Source organism: Elgaria multicarinata, chromosome 3 (assembly GCF_023053635.1).
Source record: "Elgaria multicarinata webbii isolate HBS135686 ecotype San Diego chromosome 3, rElgMul1.1.pri, whole genome shotgun sequence".
Lineage (NCBI taxonomy): Eukaryota > Metazoa > Chordata > Lepidosauria > Squamata > Anguidae > Elgaria > Elgaria multicarinata.
Genome location: NC_086173.1, coordinates 113,587,507 through 113,608,836, shown reverse-complemented (window position 1 = coordinate 113,608,836; position 21,330 = coordinate 113,587,507). Strand labels below are relative to the sequence as shown.

General features: G+C 41.1%; 1 protein-coding gene across 1 annotated transcript in view; it reads right to left on the bottom strand.

The window, feature by feature from the left end:
• The window catches only part of CACNA2D3 (calcium voltage-gated channel auxiliary subunit alpha2delta 3), a 650,216-nt gene that overhangs the window by 210,620 nt on the left and 418,266 nt on the right, over positions 1-21,330 (bottom strand). Inside the window, exons 12-13 of the mRNA XM_063121610.1 lie at positions 13,438-13,516; positions 5,844-5,977 (exon numbers count right to left, since the gene is read on the bottom strand). Of these exons, the coding sequence (XP_062977680.1) occupies positions 5,844-5,977; positions 13,438-13,516 (213 nt within the window). The remainder of the gene's footprint in view (positions 1-5,843; positions 5,978-13,437; positions 13,517-21,330) is intronic.

The following is a 21,330-nucleotide window of genomic DNA, read 5'->3' as shown; positions in this document are numbered from 1 at the left end:
TTGGAATTGAGACTGGATTCATTTTATTTTCATATCTTGATGCTTACCTGCCACAACTTCATTTCTAAACTCTGCGTAGAAGGCTTGTAGTTGCTTAGCAGTAAATACAACATCTGCCTCCTGGTTCAGCAAACAAACTGTGAATGTAATATGTGAATAATTCCTCCAGAGCACACAGAGCTTGTAACCAGCAGGCCATAATTCCAACCTGTCAGCATTAGAATGCTGACAAATTGGACATTTTCTGTAAAAATTGGAATTGAAACCATTAGTCCCTAAAATTCTCCCCTATGACTTTTGGCAGTAAATATTCTCCAGATGTGTAGATATTAAGCAAATATTTGATAATCAGTGTCAGCATTTGACATCCAACAATTTTGCAGTAGCACAACACATCTAGAAGAATCTGACAGCATGTTTGCATGACCATTGCATAAATATAATTTGTGTATTCATTTAATCCAAGTGTCTCCCTGCTCCTCTTGACTTTTATTTTATTTCTCAAGATTGCTTTTAATTAATTTATTTTTTTTAACTAGGAGGCTGCCATGCTGCCAAATGAAGTGCTGCCATCCAGCATCATCTTTGTGTTCAAAAGAGCAGTTTTGAGCTTTGGAGTTCAGATCCCTCCTCTGCCTTGTACTTAGATTCTTGGGAAATACACTTTTCTTTTAGTCTCACCAGTTTCCCTTCCAGGAAATGAGTATTTTGTGACCAGCCACGCCCACCATAGCAGCCATTTTATCAATCACCAACCCTCTGCCCATGGCAGCCATCTTGTGAGAGTGTCCATAACATTCTCTCAAAACTTCAAATGTGCCCCCACCAACCCAAAAAGGTTGGAGACCTCCTGAATTGGGAAATAATATGTTCTCATGGATAGGTCACAAACCCCCACAAAGTCAAATTTCCATTGTCAAATTTTGATATCAAAAGTTACATGTGGCATTTTGGGTCAAAATCTGATTTGTGTAATTTAATTTAAGAAAACACTGTAAAATGTTGGCCTGATAGAGCAAAATATCTTACACAGGGCTTATGAAAGAACACCAAGGACATTGATAAGCCAAAGCAGTGTGAATCTGGAGGCAGAATGGATGAAGCCAAGAACAGGAAGTGGGAGAAGATCAAATCTGAGGGTAGTGAAGAGGGAGTTCTGAGGAAAAGAGGGGCATATCTGATTTAACCATGTGCTTAACTTCCTTCCTGAAATCTCTGTGGCTTAAAAGTACTTATTTTTGCACCTGCTGTTAGTTTCCTGCTCATAGTATCAAAATGTAGAGAGATTCACAGAAAAGAAGCTGTAAATTTAGTTATTTGGCAAAGAAAGCAGTTCAAATTCCCTATCCCACATTCAGCTTGCCTGACAGCGGAGAGCTGTTGCGGGTGTAGAGAGAGAATGAGGAGACGTGCCTGCAAGCCCCAGCATTGGCGGGGTTGGTGGTGCCACTGGCTGGAGGAGGGGCTTACCAGGCAATATTACCCTGCAGAGCCCTCATCCCAACCTCTTCTAAGTGCCTGCCTCCCTCCCTCCCTGTACGCCATTTGGAGTTTAACTGGACATTCTTTTGAGCGCCGAGCAGGAGCTTTCGGCACAGAGTCTGAGAGGCCTGTTCTGTGTCTTTTTGCCTGCTTCCCACTGTAAGTGGGGTGGGAGCATCTTAGGTTGATTTGGTGGGCCCTATTTCAGTTCAGTTGGCCACATTCCCCTATGTAAGTGGGTTTGGCCAGGCTGTGTTTGTCTGGATAGGGATGGTGATCATTCTGAGGCATCGCTGGTAATGACAGGGGATGCCTGAGGGCCTCCCGCTGAGGGTTTTGCGGCCCCAGTGGGGGGGATAAGGATGGCCTGTGGAGCCATTTCACCTCACACATCCAGTGTTTCATGGCCCAGGGGGGATGTGACAGGGAATGCACCCCCCTTTCCCCCAAGTGGGGAAATCCTAAAGGGTGCCAATTCTATAATCAACATCCAGCAAGAAAAGAATGTTTCGCCTGATTACACTGACCGGCTAGTGCCAGCATAGTGCCAGCATAGTGGAGGAGCTGCCCACTTTGCAGACTGAATTGAATAAATGTGGCCCAATTTTCAATCCATACAGTTGTGTAATCTCTTTATTGTCTCGCCTCCTTCACTCGCAATTGTATTTCAGAGTTCACCTGTCAGGCTTCACACTGCACTGTTTTTCATACAGAAATAAACACAAAGATAATGGGAAAGAAAAGGGGTTAAAAACATTTTTGATCAGCAGTTGAGTTAGTAGTTACCAAATGCTAAGCTCATCATGTTCCGGTTGGCCTTCCATGCTGCATGCACATGATAAGCTGGCAGAATCCAGCACAGCTGATATGCAGTAGTCATTTCACACAACTAACCAGGCCACTCCAAGGCACAAAATAACAGTGCCTTAAATCAAGTGAGAATGAGAGATGCAATCAAAAGAACATAATCAGCTCTCTTCCCACTTCATATGAAATTTGAGGTGGTAAGCACTTATTGATGGTCACACCAAATGTTGCAGTGAAAGGCAGATGATAAGTGAGCTCATCATAATTCCAAAACTACTGGAAGAAAACAGTTTTAGAGGTAGCTAAAGAAAATATGAAAAATGCTGCTGCAGTTGTAGATGTGACTTTCATTACAAAAAGAAGGAGACTTGCACAAAGTTAAGGCTATATATCTTGAAGCTGCCATCATGTATCTTTAGAACTGCTCTTAAAAGTTGCACCAACAGCCCAAAAAAGAGAGTGCAGGCTCTCAATCTGGCAAAGGCGAACATTTCTACAATCAGAAGTTCTCTTTATATCCAGGAAATACAGCGGGTAAAAATTAGCAGAACCTCTGGACAAGCCAAAATCCTTCCCAGCTCAGAGCTCGTTAAATAACCAAACTGCAAAAGTGACACTGAAGTTGCTTTAAAGCATGAACACACCGAATGGGTGCAGACCTCATGGAAAATCAGATGTAAAATTAAAGGAAGCAGTATTTTATTTATTTTAAAAGTGGCAAGGTATTACACATGAACGTAAGGAATGGATGTGAGTGAACACCTCCTAGCTCTCCTTGGATTAATAATGACCCATAAATGAACTTATTACTTTTGTCCCAAAATTGGAACAAAGGTGTTCATTTCCTGAGCCAATCCAAGGATCCTGGAAATTGAAAAAACAAAACAAAACAAAACTCTCTCCCAGCTGGCCTCCTCAAAGAATCCTCCCAACTCTTACTTTACTAATCACCAAGTGGGGATGGTGATAGTAGCAGAGGTGAATGTGGCCTGGCCAAGCCCAAGTGTTATCCTTATTCCCCATCCCTCTCTATTGCCCAGAGTGACAGACAGAGAGGGGGGATTGAGGGGAGGGAACCCTTCCCATTCTCCACTCTTCGCACACTACCACAATCCCCGCTCTTCAGTATGTTTGGGAGGGTGTTGTGTTAGTTGGGGCTGGCAGAGTGGATTTTTGGAGGCAGGAAAGGCTGGTGAGGAGTGGGGGAGGGAAGTCAGGGATCCTGGGGGGTGTCTATATGATGCGGCTTTGTGACCAATTCCCTCCAAAATGCTGCAGCATCGTTGCTGTGAAGTAGAACCAATAAATATAGACAGGAGGAGTGAACAGGACTATCTGGCTGGAAAAAACCCTGCCTCCTGCCCTGGGTTCCCACACTTACCCTGGATGGGGAAAAATCACAATTGGGCTTGGATCTGCCCCCCAGCATCAACTGTTGGGCTTAACCCGAACCAAGGCCACCACTGTCAGACAGAGAAACAACGTGGTGACCTCGGAGCACCCCCCCAAAACCCGCAAAAAAAACGCAGTTTGGGTGGTAAAAGCCTGACATGGCTGTGAGTTGGTGGCTGCATCATATAAACAACACATCATCACTGCGCAGCCACGATGGAGTAAATAGTCTGTACAGATTCCCACCCACCCCATCATGCTCAGATTTTGATGGAGGAGGGCTTCACAGTTGGAGGAGGGCTTGATGGAAGGATGGAGGAAGGCTTCAAAGTTCATTTATGTTTTGAGGTGACCTTCTACGAATCTAAAGTTTGGTTCCAAGCCAGGCTCAGGAGAACTTCACTGGCACCACTAATAGAAAGTTGCCCTTATACCAGGTCCGACTACTTGTCCATCTAGCCTAATATTATCTACTATGACAGGCAGTGACTCTTCAGAGACTCAGGCAAGATTCCCTTCTTGCCTTTCATTTCATGTTGACAGTGATTAGGATGAGACAGAACCCAAAACAGGGATGACTAGAGATTTGCCCTGGAAAGATACAATACCAGACCTGAATTCCACAATTCAACCAACATTAAAAGCATATTAAAATCTATACAATGTCATCAATTTGTCACAATAAGACAATTTAAATCTAAACAGCTCATTTGTCACAATATTAAAAGAAGATATGACTAAAGGTTTCTAGAAAGATAAGTTTCTTTTAACATAACGTTGCATCAGGCTCGTGAACCTGGTAAAGCTTTGATTTTTCTTGTTTTTTAAAAAGCATTTCTTTAAAGTGAGAGTGAGCTCACCTGATGCGATTTCTGAGCTTTGCCTAGTTCTGTTAGAGTTAAAAAAACAGAGAAGAACTAAAAATATTCTGTACAGACAATTAGAATAAGTATTAGAAACTATGCATACTCAGCTAATTATATTTGCGATAGCTTTGTTTATATGGAGCGCTCCTCCCGTTTATGATCCCCAGTTTAAAAATGTATTATTATTTTAAAAATGTAAATAAACTCTACAAATGATCAAGACAATCTACTACTTACCATAAAAAACATGTGAACACAAAGCAAACACAAAATGAAAATGTTATATCATCACTGTAAAACAAAACAGATTCTAATATTTGCTACCAGTCATGCTTAAGCCTACAAACAAATACTAAAAGGAGAAAGGCTATCTACTCAGTTTCAACATGAAAGGCATCTCCCTTTTAAAAATGTAATCCTACATTCTTAAATATATTGTTCACATACAAAGAACTCCCAAGGCATTCTTGCAAGGTTTCCTATTGGAATCCTGAACATACCAGCTTATGGTCTGTCTGTCTATGTCTATATATGATTTCAGAACTCACATTGAGATTATTATTATTTTTAAAGGATTTAACCAGAGGTGTGTCCCACCCACCCCTGAATTAGGGGTGAGCGAGTCTGGATTAGATCTATCACATACCAATTAGATTTGGCTTGACAGTTGCCACATTCATAAAAATGGTATGCAGAATAAATTAATTGCATGTAGGTAAGATATGTAGATTAGTAGCCATTCAAAGAAACATAGACCGTAGCTAGACCGTAGGATTGTCCTGGGGTCAAACCTGTTCATCTAGGTGACACACAGGGGATCCAGCACTCGGGCAGGGGTGAACCCTGTATAATTCCAGGATAAACCTTACGTCTAGCTACGGCCATAGTGTCCTTGTCAGTTATTAACATGTTGCCCACCTCTACTTTACAGCATCAGAACTATAATCTTATCGTTTGGCTTTCTGATATGACCCACAAGTCTTACTTGCAGTAGCTGATTTATGCTTACTCCATACATTCATACTGTATGTGCTTGATGAGCAAAATGGCAGCTTTACTAACTGGAAGCCTTACATTCTCTACAAATGAAAGACTTTCCATTAACTGCTCCAGCTGAAATTAGTTCATTCAACTTATGTAAATTGAACATCTTCTTAGCAGCACATGCACAATCCACATTCAAGAAAGCAAAAGCTCAGGGCATTCTATGTAGTGTTCAATGCAATATGAGACCACCACCTTTTGGTGTTCTGCAAATAAACAAGATGTGTCAAATGTGGCCTCTTGCAGACTTACAGTGCTGTCAACATAGGCTTCAGTCCATACCACGTCGTGTTCTTGATCAATCACTTTAGGTCGACTAAGCACATGGAGATATTCCATAACGTTTTCCTGCACATCGGCTAGAGTAGAGATCTGAGTGTAAAAGCCTATAGACATTTTGAAAAAGAAAGAGAGGGGGAAAGAGAGAGACAGGTACATAAGGCCATGCAGATAAAACCAAGTGTGGAATACGCATAATAATTACATTCATCTCACCTCCTGTTTGCGCCACGAGGAATGGGAAGGGAGGAAAAAAATGAAGGGGAGGGGAATCCAAAGAAGCCCTGTCAAGCATTAATTTGTGAAAGCATAAGTCTGTGAAATGATATGTCAATCCTGAAAGGGTCCATTCCTCAGAGTGTTATACACCATTGCACAGCCTGTCCTAATTTTTGTTGGTTCCAAGTCAATTTTTCAGCTTCAGGATAAAGTAAAAGTGGAGGGAGTTTGTTCTTAAAGGTAAATGCTTCATAAATGGTGGGGGTCTATTAACTTGTTACTTCCCACAACCCTTCTAAATCCCCAGCATCACAAACATAAGGCTACCATAGAGAAATTTCTAATTCAATCGGATTCTAGCTCTGTTAGTTCTAAACCTGAATGCAGAGTTCCACTACATAATCTCTACTTTCTATCAGCTTCCATTACTGTGGCCTAATGTTACATATTGTGTAATAAACATTTATCCACAGGAAGAAAGAACCACATCTACTGAGACACTGCATCTGTTCAGACACCACGTTAAGCCATGGTTAGGCCACTAAACCCTTTGTAGCATGTTAGTGAGCATGTTTAAACCATGTTTAAACCATGGTAATGTAGCCACCATGGTTAGGAATGGTTCACATGACAAGCTAAATCATGGTTCGCATGACACACTAAGCCATAACATTTAGCTCAAAATGTTTAACCACCGTGGCCTAGTGTGTCATCTGAACAGGGTCAGTAATAAATCATCAAAGAATATTTAGTAACGAGACTACTCTGTGAACTGCATCATTGGGCCAAATGTTTCTCAGTGGCAATCTTCTGAAGATTTGCTAAAATCATGCATTGCTGTACTTCTAATCAAATCCCAAACCAGTCAACTGAATATCCTTCTAATGAAGTCACAAACCAGGTTATGTGGTTCGTGAGCTCTTCATACAAAAGGCATGCATCCGTGGTATGTATGCATGCACAAATGCATATACACTAACACACAAAATGGCTGTTCAGAAGTTACTTTGAACATGTAGAGTTAGGTGAGTAGGATTGCCATCCCTACTCATCATGTGGGTTCGGTGTACTGTCCAGAGGGGCTACATGCATATAAACTGGGAACACAAGAACACACTGCTTTCCTGATTGTTTGTATAGTTTGCAGTACGTAGACTGTTTCAGACATTATGCCAAAGATGTTTAGTGGTGAGGGCAGGGCCAGTGGACATGAGTGGGAATTATCCCCATGTGCACATTTAGAACAAAGTCTGATTAGTGCTAGTGTGTCACAAATTCCATTGCAGAAACTGTGAAGTCATGTTCCCAGTACAACTAGAACAAATAGTGCAGCCTTCCCCAAACTCCAGATGTGTGGGATTGCAACCCCTATAATTCCCAGCCAGCATGGCTATTGGCTATGCTGGCTGAGAATTATGAGAGTTGCTGTCCAAAACATCTGGAGTGCCAGGTTGGAGGAGCCTGAAATAGTGCTTCATATTAGAACTATTTAGATTTGAAACTACGATGGCAAACATGCTCCATCAGAAATCATGAAAATAAAAAGCCAGTTCCACGTTCTGCATCTCTGGCAAATTCAGGCATCATACTAGACTCTCAAGTCTGTATTTCTCCCATAGAATGAAATAGCTGCAATTCACTCCTCTGAGAAAAGGTAAATGACAGCTTTAGATAATTGTGTGCTTCAGTTATTCATGACCTGGTAAACTCCTATTGAATTTGCTACTTTCTATTTTACTGTCAAAGAATTCTTAACTTACTCTGTTATAGGTGTTAAACCGCCTGGTGAACTTTTTGCTGTGATAAGTATGTTGGTCAGTAAATAAATAAATGAAATGGAAGGAACAGCGGCAAGGGGGCAGTTTGGAGCAGATAAACAGTGCGGAAAGGATTACATGCCCTAGGCTTGCCATTTCACCCCCCTAGTCTGCTTTTCAAAAAGTCAGTGCCAGTTCCTGTTGCACGCATCTGTGTGATATATGTCACGCACACATACCAAATGTAATGTGTGAACCATTCTCTGCAGGGCACCAGAATGTGGAATACTATGGATGTAGGATATTATGGATACTATGCATAGTGAAATTATGGAATTCACTACCACAAGATGTAGTGATGGCCATCAATTTGGATGGCTTTAAAAGGAGGTTAGATAAATTCCTGGAGGAGAAAGCTATCTATGGCTACTATCCCTGGTGGTTATGTGGTATCTCCAGTATTCGAGGCAGTAAGCCTGTGTACACCAGTTGTTGAGGAACATGGGTGGGAGGGTGCTGTTGCACCATGTCCTGCTTTGTTGGTCCCTGGTCGACAGCTGTTTGGCCACTGTGTGAATAGAGTGCTGGACTAGATGGACCCTCAGTCTGATCCAGCATGGCACTCTCTATGTTCTTATGCATCTCTACACCCAGGTATTCCTTAGCAATATAATAGGTTGCATGATTTATTATTGATCACATTGCACTGACTCTTGTTACTACTTTGTCCCCGGTCAGATTCCACACGTGCGTATTGATCAATTTCCTCAACTTCTTTCCTCAGTGTTCTGTAAAGTGCTAGACACATGGAGCATAATTAATACCTAAATAAACTAACATTAAAGAAAAGAGGCTGTCCAATTACTATAGTGAGGTAGACTATTTTCTTAAAGACTCACTTAATACTGGCTCTTTTGTTTGTAGTGAAGTAAAACATTAAAGCCTGCCTTTGTTTTTACAGCTGGCAAACTTTCAGTTGTAATTGACTGCGGAGGGAGAGTCAGTGGCTGAATCCCTTAACATTTGGCACGCTGAGCTTTTTAGAAAATGTGACTTGTGCATCTGAAGATCTTGGTAATATTTGCAGTTTCTTCATCCTTCAGGTTCATTCTCCTGCAGTCTCTAGGCAAGATCTTTGTAAACGTTCATAAGCTCTTCTGTAGCGGCACTGGAATCTTGACTGTTTTAATGTATTTAAAATGGGTTGCTGCTTTGCCTCATTAAGCCTGTGATCCCTCAAGATATGGCCTACTTATGTAAGAGAGAAGCATGCTGGAGCTGGAGGAGGTGTGTATATGTGTGTGTGGGGGTGTCACGTACAGTGTGGTGTGAATTTCCACAGTGATCCAGTTCCAGAGAAAGGGACTCCACTACCCACAATTCAATCAGCTGGAAATCTTTCAAGCACCTTCCATCTCTGCTGTGCGTCCAAGAGGAAAATTACCACAAGGAAAATTGATTTTAGGGTCGGTGACCTCTGTGACAGCTGCACGGTTTGGCTTACCCATCCATGCAGGAATCAGACTGCAGTGCAGTGCTTTTGAGAGACTGCAGATCGGTGCTGCCAGGTCTCGTGTCTCTCTTGCAGCTATTATCCTTCATTTCCCCCCCTCCACAAAAAAAAAGAACCTGGCAATGCAGCCGCTGATAAGGGCAACCTCTTATGAGTACAATTCCATGAGTGGAATAAACTTGTGCTAGTGATTATGCTGTAGCATCTATAGGGATCGGTTCAATTACAATCCATGATGTGCCAGAGACATCCACAAGCCTTTGGCCACTTCAGACAAGTGGTTATGTATGCAGTAATGAAACCAACAATTGAAATTTCTTCTGACTTCTTATATTAGTCAAGTGGATCTGATCTTTTAACACTGATACAAAATAATAATCCACATTTATACAGATACAGAAAGAGAACCAAATGTAGACCTCCTTGGTTTAACTGGTGAAGAAAAGGAAACATTCATGAACTAAAACAAAGCATGGCTTGATTCTGCTGTGCTCTCACTCAAGTGATTCCTCCATTTAGTTGTTAGTAAAGTGCTATGGGATGCAAAGAAGTCACAAAGTATCCCCTACTACTCCCTCTGCTAATATACCAAGCAGACCACAACTGCCAGGGAGATGCCCAGGGCCGGGCAAAGCTGGTAATAGGCCCGGGCCAGATAGGAAATGTAGGCCCCATTTCAAACTGCTCATTAAGTATTTTTAATCAGTTCTAAATACATTTGAACTAGAACAATTTATTAAAAATGTAATGGCAAGCACTTTTATTCAAGATGTATATAAGACATCACTTCTTCACATTTAGAAATGCTTTACGTGCTTTTCTTTGGGCAAATTCATCAACAACAACAGAAAAATCAAGCAACTTTGCCCAGGGGGACTCGGAGTTGGTCCCCTCAAAATCACAGGCCCTTGCCAACTGGCACCACTGGGGCCCCCTCTGCCCAGCCCTGGAGATGCCTCAAATACTTGAGAGCATGGTCCCAGAAGAGAAGTCCCCCCAGGAGACATTGCACTGAAAAGACCAGACAGAGCTACTTATGAACATCTTAAGAGCCATGCTGGATCAGACCAAGGGTCCATCTAGTCCAGCATTCTGGGTCCATAGCATAAATACATGAACAGTTGCTTAGTAACCTTCTGGTGGATTTCTAATAGCTTCAGATGGTTCATTCCTTGAACTTTATTTGCGGGGTTTATCATTGAGAAAGCTAAGAAGGAATTGACAGAAACACCATTAGGATAACAAAAAGATTCTCCCCAAGCACCACAAAAATATGGTGCGGAGCCATATATGCTATTTGGTCTTGGCAACAAAGAAGAGCTTTTATTTCTCCATTATTAAAGATTGGACAAGTATATACCACATTAACAGGCGTGGAAGGAAGCTACTTCCCCACGGTCACATTTTCCAAATGGCTGTGTTTAGATCTTTATGAAACATGGGTAATGCGCAGTCTGAAAAGCTAACATACTTTGCTGTTGACTAAACTGTCTGTTAAAAACTTGCTTCAAAGGATTCTTGTACAGTGACTAAGACTAAATGTTGGCGCAATATTAGCTGATTAAGACAAGACTTTAAACGGAATAATTTCCATCAGATGGGCACAGAGAGGGGTTAACGCAATAGTCCATGACTAAACGGATGTACTTCAAATGAATCATTAGAATGTCATGTGGTGTGTTTACACACGCAAAAGTGAGAAAACGTCAATACAAAATGCGAGGACAGACAGAACTGTAGCTTATCCAGAGATGTTATCCCTGCACTGCATTATGCATCTAGGGTTTCATTGCTTTGTGATTAGGCTACTATCAACTTGACCTGTCTGCTGTATATAGCATAAAATGAAGCTACTTCCCCATGCCTTTCGATGAAGACTTCTGAACTATACAGGAACATTCCTGTTCCTTTGAATATGAATCTAATATCCTTAAGGTTGAACTAGGTGCAACACAGGACATTCATGATCAAGAATTTTCCACTTTTTAAAAACCAAGCAGGACCCCATGAAGCTGCTCTGAAGACTGATGAAGTGGTGCTGGGAGAAGAAGATACTCAACTTTTTCCTCATGTATTATTTCCCCAAACCAAAGACACCCCCCCAGCTCCTATTATCTCCTGCGGGGCAGGGGGGGGATAAACTTCAAGCAGCTGCATGGTGCAGCTAATTAACAAAACAACAACAAAGTGGAATAACTAAAGAACTCCATGTCACATTGAATTTGGCCCCTGGTTTCTCTCTCTAAAAGATAGAGTGGGACTTTTTTTGTGGGACCTGGCTAGGGATTCTGGTATTTCTAACTCTCTTGAGAATGCCATTCTTCTCTGAAGAAGGAAGTTCTACTCAGGCTAGAATGTAATTTAGTTTGATTGACTTTGTATTTTATGTTCCTTATGGCTCAGAGACCAGGACAATGTCTGGCTGGAAATAAACACACATTGCTTATTGTGATCTACGATTTATAGTTAGAAGTGATATAATAACTGTATCTTAAAATCATCAAGTGGGAAAAGACATTGCAGCCCACCTATTATCCAAGTGACACCACATTTATTGACTTATTTGATTTGTACACTGCATTTCTACCAAAAAATGGCACTCACGGTGGTGAACAAATCTATTTTAAATAGATTAGAACAATAAATCCAAAGACATGCCCCAAACACATACTCCAAACACTGCCTACTTAATGAAGAAAAGCTAGTTAAAGGCCTGTTATCGAATGTTTGCCATTTCCACATAGAAATAGTTCTTAGGAGACATCACTTTTGTTTCTGAGTTAGGATATCCAGGGCTATATGATGCTACACAACACAACAGAATTGCAAGATTGTATTTCCCCCCAAATTATTTGTTGTGGATAACAACATAAAAAGAAATAAATGTATCTAAACAGCACCGTCTTATTTATTTATTTATTTATTTATTACATTTTTATACCGCTTAAAACAAATAAAATACAAATTACGTTTTAAAGCTCTGAATTAACCATATCAGCTAAAATATCTTTTAGAAATCCAGCCTAAAAAGTATATTTAAAGGAAAGGCTTTTGTCAGCTTTTCTAAAACCTGCAACGAAGGGCTAAAGAATATTTCATTAGGGTAAGATATTTCAGAGGGCTGGCACCAAAACAGAGACAGTCTCATTTTGTCTTCTAACAATCTTGCTTCCCAAAAGGAAGATTCAGCAGGATCTCCCTGGCATATTTACAAGAGAATCCTATGAGAGTTTATTCAGTGGAACTTACTCCCAGGAAAATATGCACAATATTGCAAGGAAAGATGTTGAGCATCATCAGATGAGCATTTTATTGCCTACTTACGGATGTCTGCACGTCCTTTAGACAACGACATCCGCCTCCCACGTGCCTCTTGCTCATTTTTCCATGTAAAGAGATTGTTGCTATTGTGGGACAGCAGCAAAAGGCCATAGCGACGGTAGGGAAACATGAAAATCCACTCCTCTGATGACGCTCATTCTCTCAGGCACATGACCCAAGGTGTGCTTAAACATAATGCTTTAAAACCCAGCACCTTGAATTTATATTCAGGACCTGACTGATATCCAGGCAGTTGTCACAGAGGTGATTGAGAAAATCCTCATTCTAACTAGGAAGAAATGCAACCATCTGTACTAGTCCCGAGTAGAACAAATTTCAGTATGCATAAATGATGGGGGTCAAATTAATCCAATTCTCCCTGAAAACACTTTCAGTTCATTTTGCAAGTCAAAGGGGGAAAATGGAAAAGTATAACTTTGAAACATATTTTTTTCATTTTACTAATTTTACTGGGAGTATTTTGGGACTCCCACCTTGTCACACCCCCTTTGGGGCACATTTCATATAGAGGTAACCAAACCATATTTGAGGAAACCTCCCTTGTCACAGTGTAGCTTGATTGTCCAAGTGTCATCCTCCCAAGTGGTAGTAGGGCTTCTCACCACAATTCCTCGTCCCATTAAACAAAAGTGTTAAAGATCCCAGTGTAGGGATGAATGAGAGCAGAGAGAGAGAGAAAGAACAGCCATCAAGGAAGGAGCAAATAAACATTTCTTGCAAAAGAAATTCAACCCACCTTTGTTGGCACAAGCCATCCATTTGAGATTGTCAGCAAAGGCGGCTTCTCTTCCTATCAGGTAGGTGAAAATGCGTACCTGAAAAAACATTAGATTAAAATCAGGCTGGTATAGATGTGAATTTAAAGGAAATACCTCAACTAAACTAATCAATATGAGTTAAGCATGTTATAAAGGAGGAGAAAGTTCAAAAATACAATCTAATCCTAAACACTTTCTACTGGAAATGCCCCATTGATTTCAATGGAATTGTCTTCTGAATGAGTTTAGTGGGCTATGCATGTTCCAGTCAGTGTTTAATGAAATGATTTCGCATAGTTGGTTTTTGTAAAACACACATACTCCACCTGGCATTTCACCAAACTATAAGCAAATATAAATGAGAAGTTAACACTATGGAGGTGTAGCATAAAACTGCATGATGCAGAAGTCTGTTCTATAGTTCAAATTTAGTAAATTGCTCTGGTTTAAATCTTACATTTAATTATCACACAAATTATTACTACAGATGTGGAAGCATGAGACAACCTATTGGCAAAGCCTCCGTCTCTCAAATGTGTGAGCTTATATATTAATATGAATCTTCCCACAATAAAGATACATGATTTCAACTGCATTCCCCACTATCCTGGAAAGAAAAACTGCAGAGCTGTCCAACACAGTCTCTGTTCATGAGGTTGACAATTATCTAAAAATATGCTGGAGCCTTGCAGTTATATGAGAAAACTCAACGTAGTTGAGACTGCAAAGGTCAACTTCAAGTTTAAGAAAAGCTTTAACTGTCCTTATTTACAAGGGACAGCTCTTATTTGCTGTTGCTATGTGTCCCTGGGCAATCATTGTCCCTCATTTGTCCCTCTTTTTGCCCTGTGTGGAAAGCTCACACTAGATAAACTTCTCTGCGGAGAATTGAGGCACGCTACCAAACCAAAAAAGGCCCTGTCTTAGATCACCACCTACCTCACCTGGGTGACCTGAAGAAGGGCCTCTGAAAACAATCTTAATGCCTAAGCAGATCAGTGCTGAGTGTATCATTAGAGAGAGTGAGATGCCCACCTCAGCCTACTGGTGGTGAGGGAGTGCCAATGAGATGTTGGAGGACAGGGCTGTGTCTGCTATGTGGCCGGCCTGCTGTAGGTGCTGAAGGAGCAGTGCCTGTCCCATTACCAGTGCTGACGTAGGATCCAATTGTCAATCAAGTTTGCTTCTGTACATGGCAATGGGAGAACAGCCAGCCCTGAAGCAGATTCATGTGGGAGAAAGTTGCCTTTCACATATCCTTGTCCCAAGCCATGAAGAGTTTTGAAGGTGAACAACAGCACTATTTTAGTATGATTTTTAATCTGAGAGGCCAGCAGTTTTGTGATGTCTTTATTAGAAGGAAATATTTTTAATCCTGCATATTCATTGTTGCTTCTTTTAATTATTGTATTTTGTATTTTTTAATGTTTTATTTTTATTGTCTTGATCTGTAAGCTGCCAAGAGAACATCTGTTGACGGGCAACCATATAAATTTAGCAAATCCAATCAGTCAATCAATCAATCCAACGTTTTGAGATATGCTGGAAATGGACCGGGTGTCGTTGCAGTTGTTTTAAGACTGGCAAGATACATTCCACATACCCAGCCCCAGTAAGCAATCTAGCAGCTGTATTTGAAGTTACAGAGCGGTCTTCAAAGGCAGCCCTCTGTACAATACATTGCAGTAAACCACAAGGGACATTTACCAGTTCTTGGATAACTGTGACCAGGCTCTCTCTGTCCAGGAGGGGGAATTTACAATCAGTACAAAATTTAGTTCAAAATAAAAGCGATATTTTAAACAATAATACCGAAGTACTATACTGGCCCTTCAGGCTTGCCATACCAGGAAGTACCTGAGTAACCTCCCAGGCACTCTACTTTTAGCAAGGCTTAACAAGAAAACTGAAAGCACAGTGCCTGACAGTTGTCTCAGGCACTTCCTAGTATGGCAAGCCAGGAGGGCCAATATAGTATGACAGATTTGCACACACACACAAAAACGTGCTCTTAAAATCTGTACGGGGGGAGGGGGGAAGCTCATGAAAAATGTGCACAAACACACTTTTGTTAATGTAAGGAAAATGTGCACTTTTCCAAAATGCACAAGGAAATGCATATGCATTTCCATGGGAGAGGAAAAAAGACCTAGCAATGTTATGCACCCAAGTCAGAATGAGTGTAAGGAACCTCAACGCACTTGGATTTTGCTGATCTGCACATCTCTAGTGGCAACTTCTGAGATGGCTTTGCAGATGGCAAGAAAGAGGCAGGCACCAGACTTGAATTAAATAGGTAACAGCTTTATGATATTTAAAGTATACCAAACAAAACTGACTAACAATAGACCAATGACAAGGAAAACAGGATCTGAAGTCCCTATGGCAGAGCTTTCCAAACTTTTCATGTCGGTGACACACTTTTTAGACATGCATCATTTCGCAACACAGTAATTCAGTTTTACTAGCAAACCGGAGGTTAAACTAACCCCTTATAAGAGATACGGACACATACATAAATTATAATATGTTCGCGTGACACACCTACACACTGCAGCAGACACACAGTTTGGAAAGCTCTGCCCTATGGCTATCTCCACGAAGATGGGCAGAGTACCACTAAGCACCAACTACCCAGCCGCTCCCATTCGGATACCACCCTGTCCAACCCTGTCACACCTCCTGGTCCCTGATTTTCTAACCTGCCCCTGATTTGCTATTTGAATAGCTCCTCTACCACCACTGGTTCCTCTGTCCAGCTGTGACAAAGAATGAGCAAGCCAATCAACTGAATAACAGACAAAGCAGCACCCTGGGGAAGGCAGAAAACATGCCCAACTATGGCCAATCCAATGGGCATGAAAAAATTCTTCCCAGTTCCCTTAATGGGCAACTAGACTCAGACAAGGAATCTAACACATTAAATGGGGGTGGAGGTGGCACATTGCCTGCCTCGTTCACACTAACTGCCCGAGACGGGAAGCAGGTTCCCAGAGCCCTGTTTCCCATTTCCTGCCCAGAACTTCTCGTGGCTATGGGTGAGACCCGTCACTGCTTGCTTATCCTAAACTTCATGTGACCTATAACAAGGAAGAAAAAGGAGGGTGCCTGCCTCTAATTGCTGCTGCCGTCTATTTCTACCCTGCAAGCTGTACTGAGGAGCCCTTCTCCGTTTCAGTGCCCCATATATGGAACTCCCTGCTCCAAGAAGTTAGACATCTTTCTATCTGTATCCTCTTGGCGTTTGATGGGCATTCTGTTTTCTTTTTAAACAAGCCATTGATTCCGCCAGATTTTATTAACTGCTAGCCCTAGCTCTCCGAGATACTTTTTAAATGCTTTTCGTATTGGATTGTGTTGCATTTCTTTTCATCTAGTTGCTTTAATGATGGGATTATTATTAATTTTAATTTATAGAAATGTAAATTATTATTATTTTATTATTTATTGCATTTATATCCCACCTTTTTTCCTCCAAGGAACCCAAGGTACATAATCCTCCTCCATACATAATCCTCCTCCTCTCCACTTAATCCTCGCAACAACAACCCTGTGAGGTGGGTTAGGCTGAGAGGCTGTGACTGGCCCAAAATCACCCAGTGGGTTTCCATGGCCGAGTGGGTACTAGAACCCGGATCTCCCGACTCCCAGTCCAACACTTTAGCCACTACACCACAGTTGCTCTATAGTGATAGAAATGTCTGTATAAATAATAAAGCAATACATCAGATTACTATTATTATCCTTATAACAGAGATTTGGGTGTGTGTGTGAGGCGCTAAGGCTGAGAGTTCAGAAGAGCTTCTAGATGGGTTCGCCTGGAAAACATCGGGTTTATTTTTCTTCCTTTCAATTGCTCACCTCGCACAACCACAGCTATAGTAAACAAAATGCTTAATCTCTCTAAATAAAAGGAAAAGCAGACCCTCAGATTTATATCCAAAGAATGCTACATAAATCGTTGTCAGTGCTTATCTCTGGGAAGAATGTGCTGAAATATACTCTAAGTGGAGATGAATCAATCACAGAGATTTATGACACTGTAAGTCTCTTTTAAGCTACATATAATCAAACGGCGACAGTGTTCCTAATAAAAGGAGAACCAATTTTGCTACAGGAGAGAGAGGGATGGGCTAATGTGGCCCCAGGCCAAAATAGCAAATGAACTTAATTAGATGAAAGTCATAAACTTTCAACACATATGCACTTAAGTTCACTATTTAAAAAGGACATCTATTTTATTAGGTCTATCAGGATAATTTGTTTCTCCGTCACCAGCAAGCCGCAATTAATATACAAGCCTTAATATTTAGTACCTAAGAAAACATGGCACTTTTCCCTATTCATTACTATTATGTCTGTTTAGTAAAGCACTTCTTGGATATTGTTGGTGATGCGGCCCGTGACAAGTGTCATTATTTCCCCAGCCTTCGTCCTGCCCCACATTGTGAAGCTATTTTTTAACAAATAAAATCCTTTAGAGGCAGTACATTCTTCTGTATTATTATCCTGGAATTAGAACATCATCTACCCATATATATATTTCAAGTAGAAAATAGCAGCAAGATTCCATAACTTGGAATGTCCCATCATTTTGTAAAGCTTTTTTATTTATTTTATTTTCACCCTTTGCATCCTCTATCCTATGTTTGAGTTCATCCGGATTTTTTCTTCTTCTAAAGGGATGTGTGACAACAGGGCTGTGTAAGGTGCAATCCTATGCATTCTGAGCCAGGAAAAAGTCCTGCAATTCCCAGGATTTCCCAGCCAACAGAGCATGGGAGTTGTAGGACTTTTTTCTGTCTAAGAATGCATAGGATTGTGCCCTTACTGTGCTTCATGGGCACCCTCTATCTCTGCCTTCCCCAACCTGGTACACTCCAGATGCGTTGGACTGCAACTCCAATTATCTCTAGCCAGGAGACCAAAGACCTCTGGCTGTGGATGATGGGAGTTGTGGTACAACACATCTTGGCTCCACACGGGTTAAGACAAAATGGGGTGTTTCACTATTGGGAGTAGAAAGGGTCTTAGAATAGGGCAAGATTAATCATAGGCAAAGGCCTTCGAGATCACTATATTTTATTTGGTTTCATAAAAGTTATTTAGCGTTTTTTTAAAAAAAAAAAGGGGGGGAAGAGACTTAGTAATGACAAATAAGAGCAGCAAATCATGTTATAGTTCACCTTGAATTATAGGCCAATCTAGTGGATTAATGGAGTCAGTTATTTAAACTTTTACCTGACTGCTACAGAAAGTAAATGACAGTTTTTAGCAGTGCGATCAGCATATTTTTAATAGAAATTCTTGCCACAATTATTTCAGTTTCCAGTGATCTTACCAGTTAGTTTATCTATGCATGGAAATAGTTGGGAGATCATGGCAGGATCTACACTACTGCTTTATAATGGTATTGAAGTGCACTGATAACTGCTGGGGCCCAGGACACCTTCCATATACTGTTTTAAAATTGCTTTTATAGTGTTATATCCTGCTTGGTGTAGATCCAGCCCATATGGGACGTATAGAATAGGGTGACCATATTTGGGAAACCAAAAAAGAGGACACCTAGTGTGTGTGTGTGTGTGTGTGGGGAAGCAGCTTTCTGAGTCCTGCAGAAAGTACGTGATTCCCCCGCCACCTTAAAGAACCCAATTGGAGTGGAGGAGGGGAAAGGATTTCATTCTGCACCACCACCATCCACTCCAATTGGGGCCTTTTCTATAATGTCCACGAATGACCCACTTTCCCCTTTAAGACCTCAATTGGAGCTCGGGTTGGGGGAATGACGTGCCTCAAGAAAGCATGTCATTCCCTCCTGCCATGCTAATGGCAGCCTTAAAGAGGAAGGTGTGTCATTCCAGGACATTATTGAAAATTATAGAAAATCCCCCCTGACACCATGGAAAGAACAAAAAACAGGACAAATCCGGGGAAATCCTGACAGTTGGTCACCCTAGTATAGAAGAGCATCACAGTATTTCTAATAGAGAGATCAGTTATACTTGCTCTCCATGGCTTTTTGTTAAGCAAAGGAAGTACAGCTGTACTCTTAAACTAACTGTGTAAAATTACCATCTACCCAGCCTGCTCTCCATGTGTTGCACATGACCCAGAGTTATAGAGATACGGAACTCAGGTGCTTGGGAAAGAAGCCAAAAATGAAGAATTTTAATTTTCAGCCTTAAGCCTAAGAGGCCTAAAAACTACTATGCCTCATAGAGATTATCCTCTCTGGGAGAGGAAGTATGCTTAGGCAGAAACATTAGTTTTCAGTTGTGAACACTGCTTTATGTAACTTTGAAATATTGGACCACAAGCAAATATTGCCTAAAACCCAAAAAAACAAATGAACAAAAAAACTGGCTTTGTTTCAGCTCCAAATCTGCTATTTCTATATCTGTGCCCTACAACCTTTACTGGCTTGTAATGCTTTGGTGTTACAAGAAGTTCAAATAATTAACAGTTGTTTTACTTTTTCCACTTAACATTTTCTCCACAAGCCATTTTTGTTATTGCAGCTTGTCTTAAATTAGACGACAGATTTATTTGCATAGCTTTCTGACCAAATCCCATGTATGTCTTTTCAGCTAACTTGCTACTCTTACAGGTCTGAAGGGTTCAAAGATCATAAATCACATTTATAAATTAGGTGTCTGGCTGCTACATTTGGGAATATATTCTGAAAAGAGAGAACAGCAGCTGAGAAAGACAGAAATTATTTACCATTTAATTTTAATCCCACCCTTCCTCCAAGGAACTCAGGGTGGTGTACACGTGTATGCCGCCCCACTAAATTGTTTCTCAGGTTTCACAGTGTTGTTAGGTTAGGCTGAGAGATACAGACTGACCTACAATCACCCAGTAAGTGGTGTGTCTAAGCAGGAATTTGAACTCGGGTCTTTGCAGTTTAATTCAAGCACTCTAAACACAAAACCACACTATGAGTGCCATCAGATAGGGGGGGAATCGCATTTCCCTACCATCACTTTGGCCTCTTGCTTCTGCCCCACAAGAGCAGCTTTCTCTTCCTTCACACAGGGAAGAAAGAGGAAGCAGCAACAACCACATGGCCCATTCAGTGGGCACTTTATTTATTTATTTATATCGTGCGGCTTTTCCTGTACACAGCAGGAAATGGTGGCAAGTTTCATTTTAAAAAACAAACAAACAGATCTACCAGGTCTTACTTTGAAGTAGCTGGAGACGCACAGGAAGCAGGTGGCGTCGTCAAAAGGGCTCACAAAAAACTGGGAGTGGCCAGTAACGAGCTGGCGATAAAACTCTCGTCTGATGATGTGATGGATGTCATTAGACACCCTACACTTTTTGACTCTTTTATTCCGATTAGACTTGGAGATTGTCAGCCACCCATTTCATAGAAAATTATCTTAAAAGTTGATGTGGAATATAGGAGACAATGCAAAGACTCTTTGCAGACATCAACACTTGGACTGCAATCCAAGTCTAATCTGATTGAGAGAGTCAAATGGTACAGTTTCCAATGAAATAAGAGCCAATGTGGTGTTGTGGCTGGTGTTCTGGAATTAGTACTGCAATTACCCTTAGCAGACATCAATATTTAGGCTGGGATGTAGTCCTATTGAACTCAGTGGGACTTACTTCTAAGTAGTGATGTATACAATCACACTGTTCATGAAGTCTTGACAGCCCAAAAATCAAGGTATGAATCTAATCATGGCCAGAGATGGCTCAGAAACCAGGATGTTAAACTATGATTCGAAGTTGATTAGTAAATGAAGGCTGACATTAACCATAGTTAAAAGCGTTACATCTACATGGAGGAAAGCATGGTTAAGGCAATTTCCCCACCTTTCCAACATCTCTGCAGAGGTTCCCCCTTGCAAACT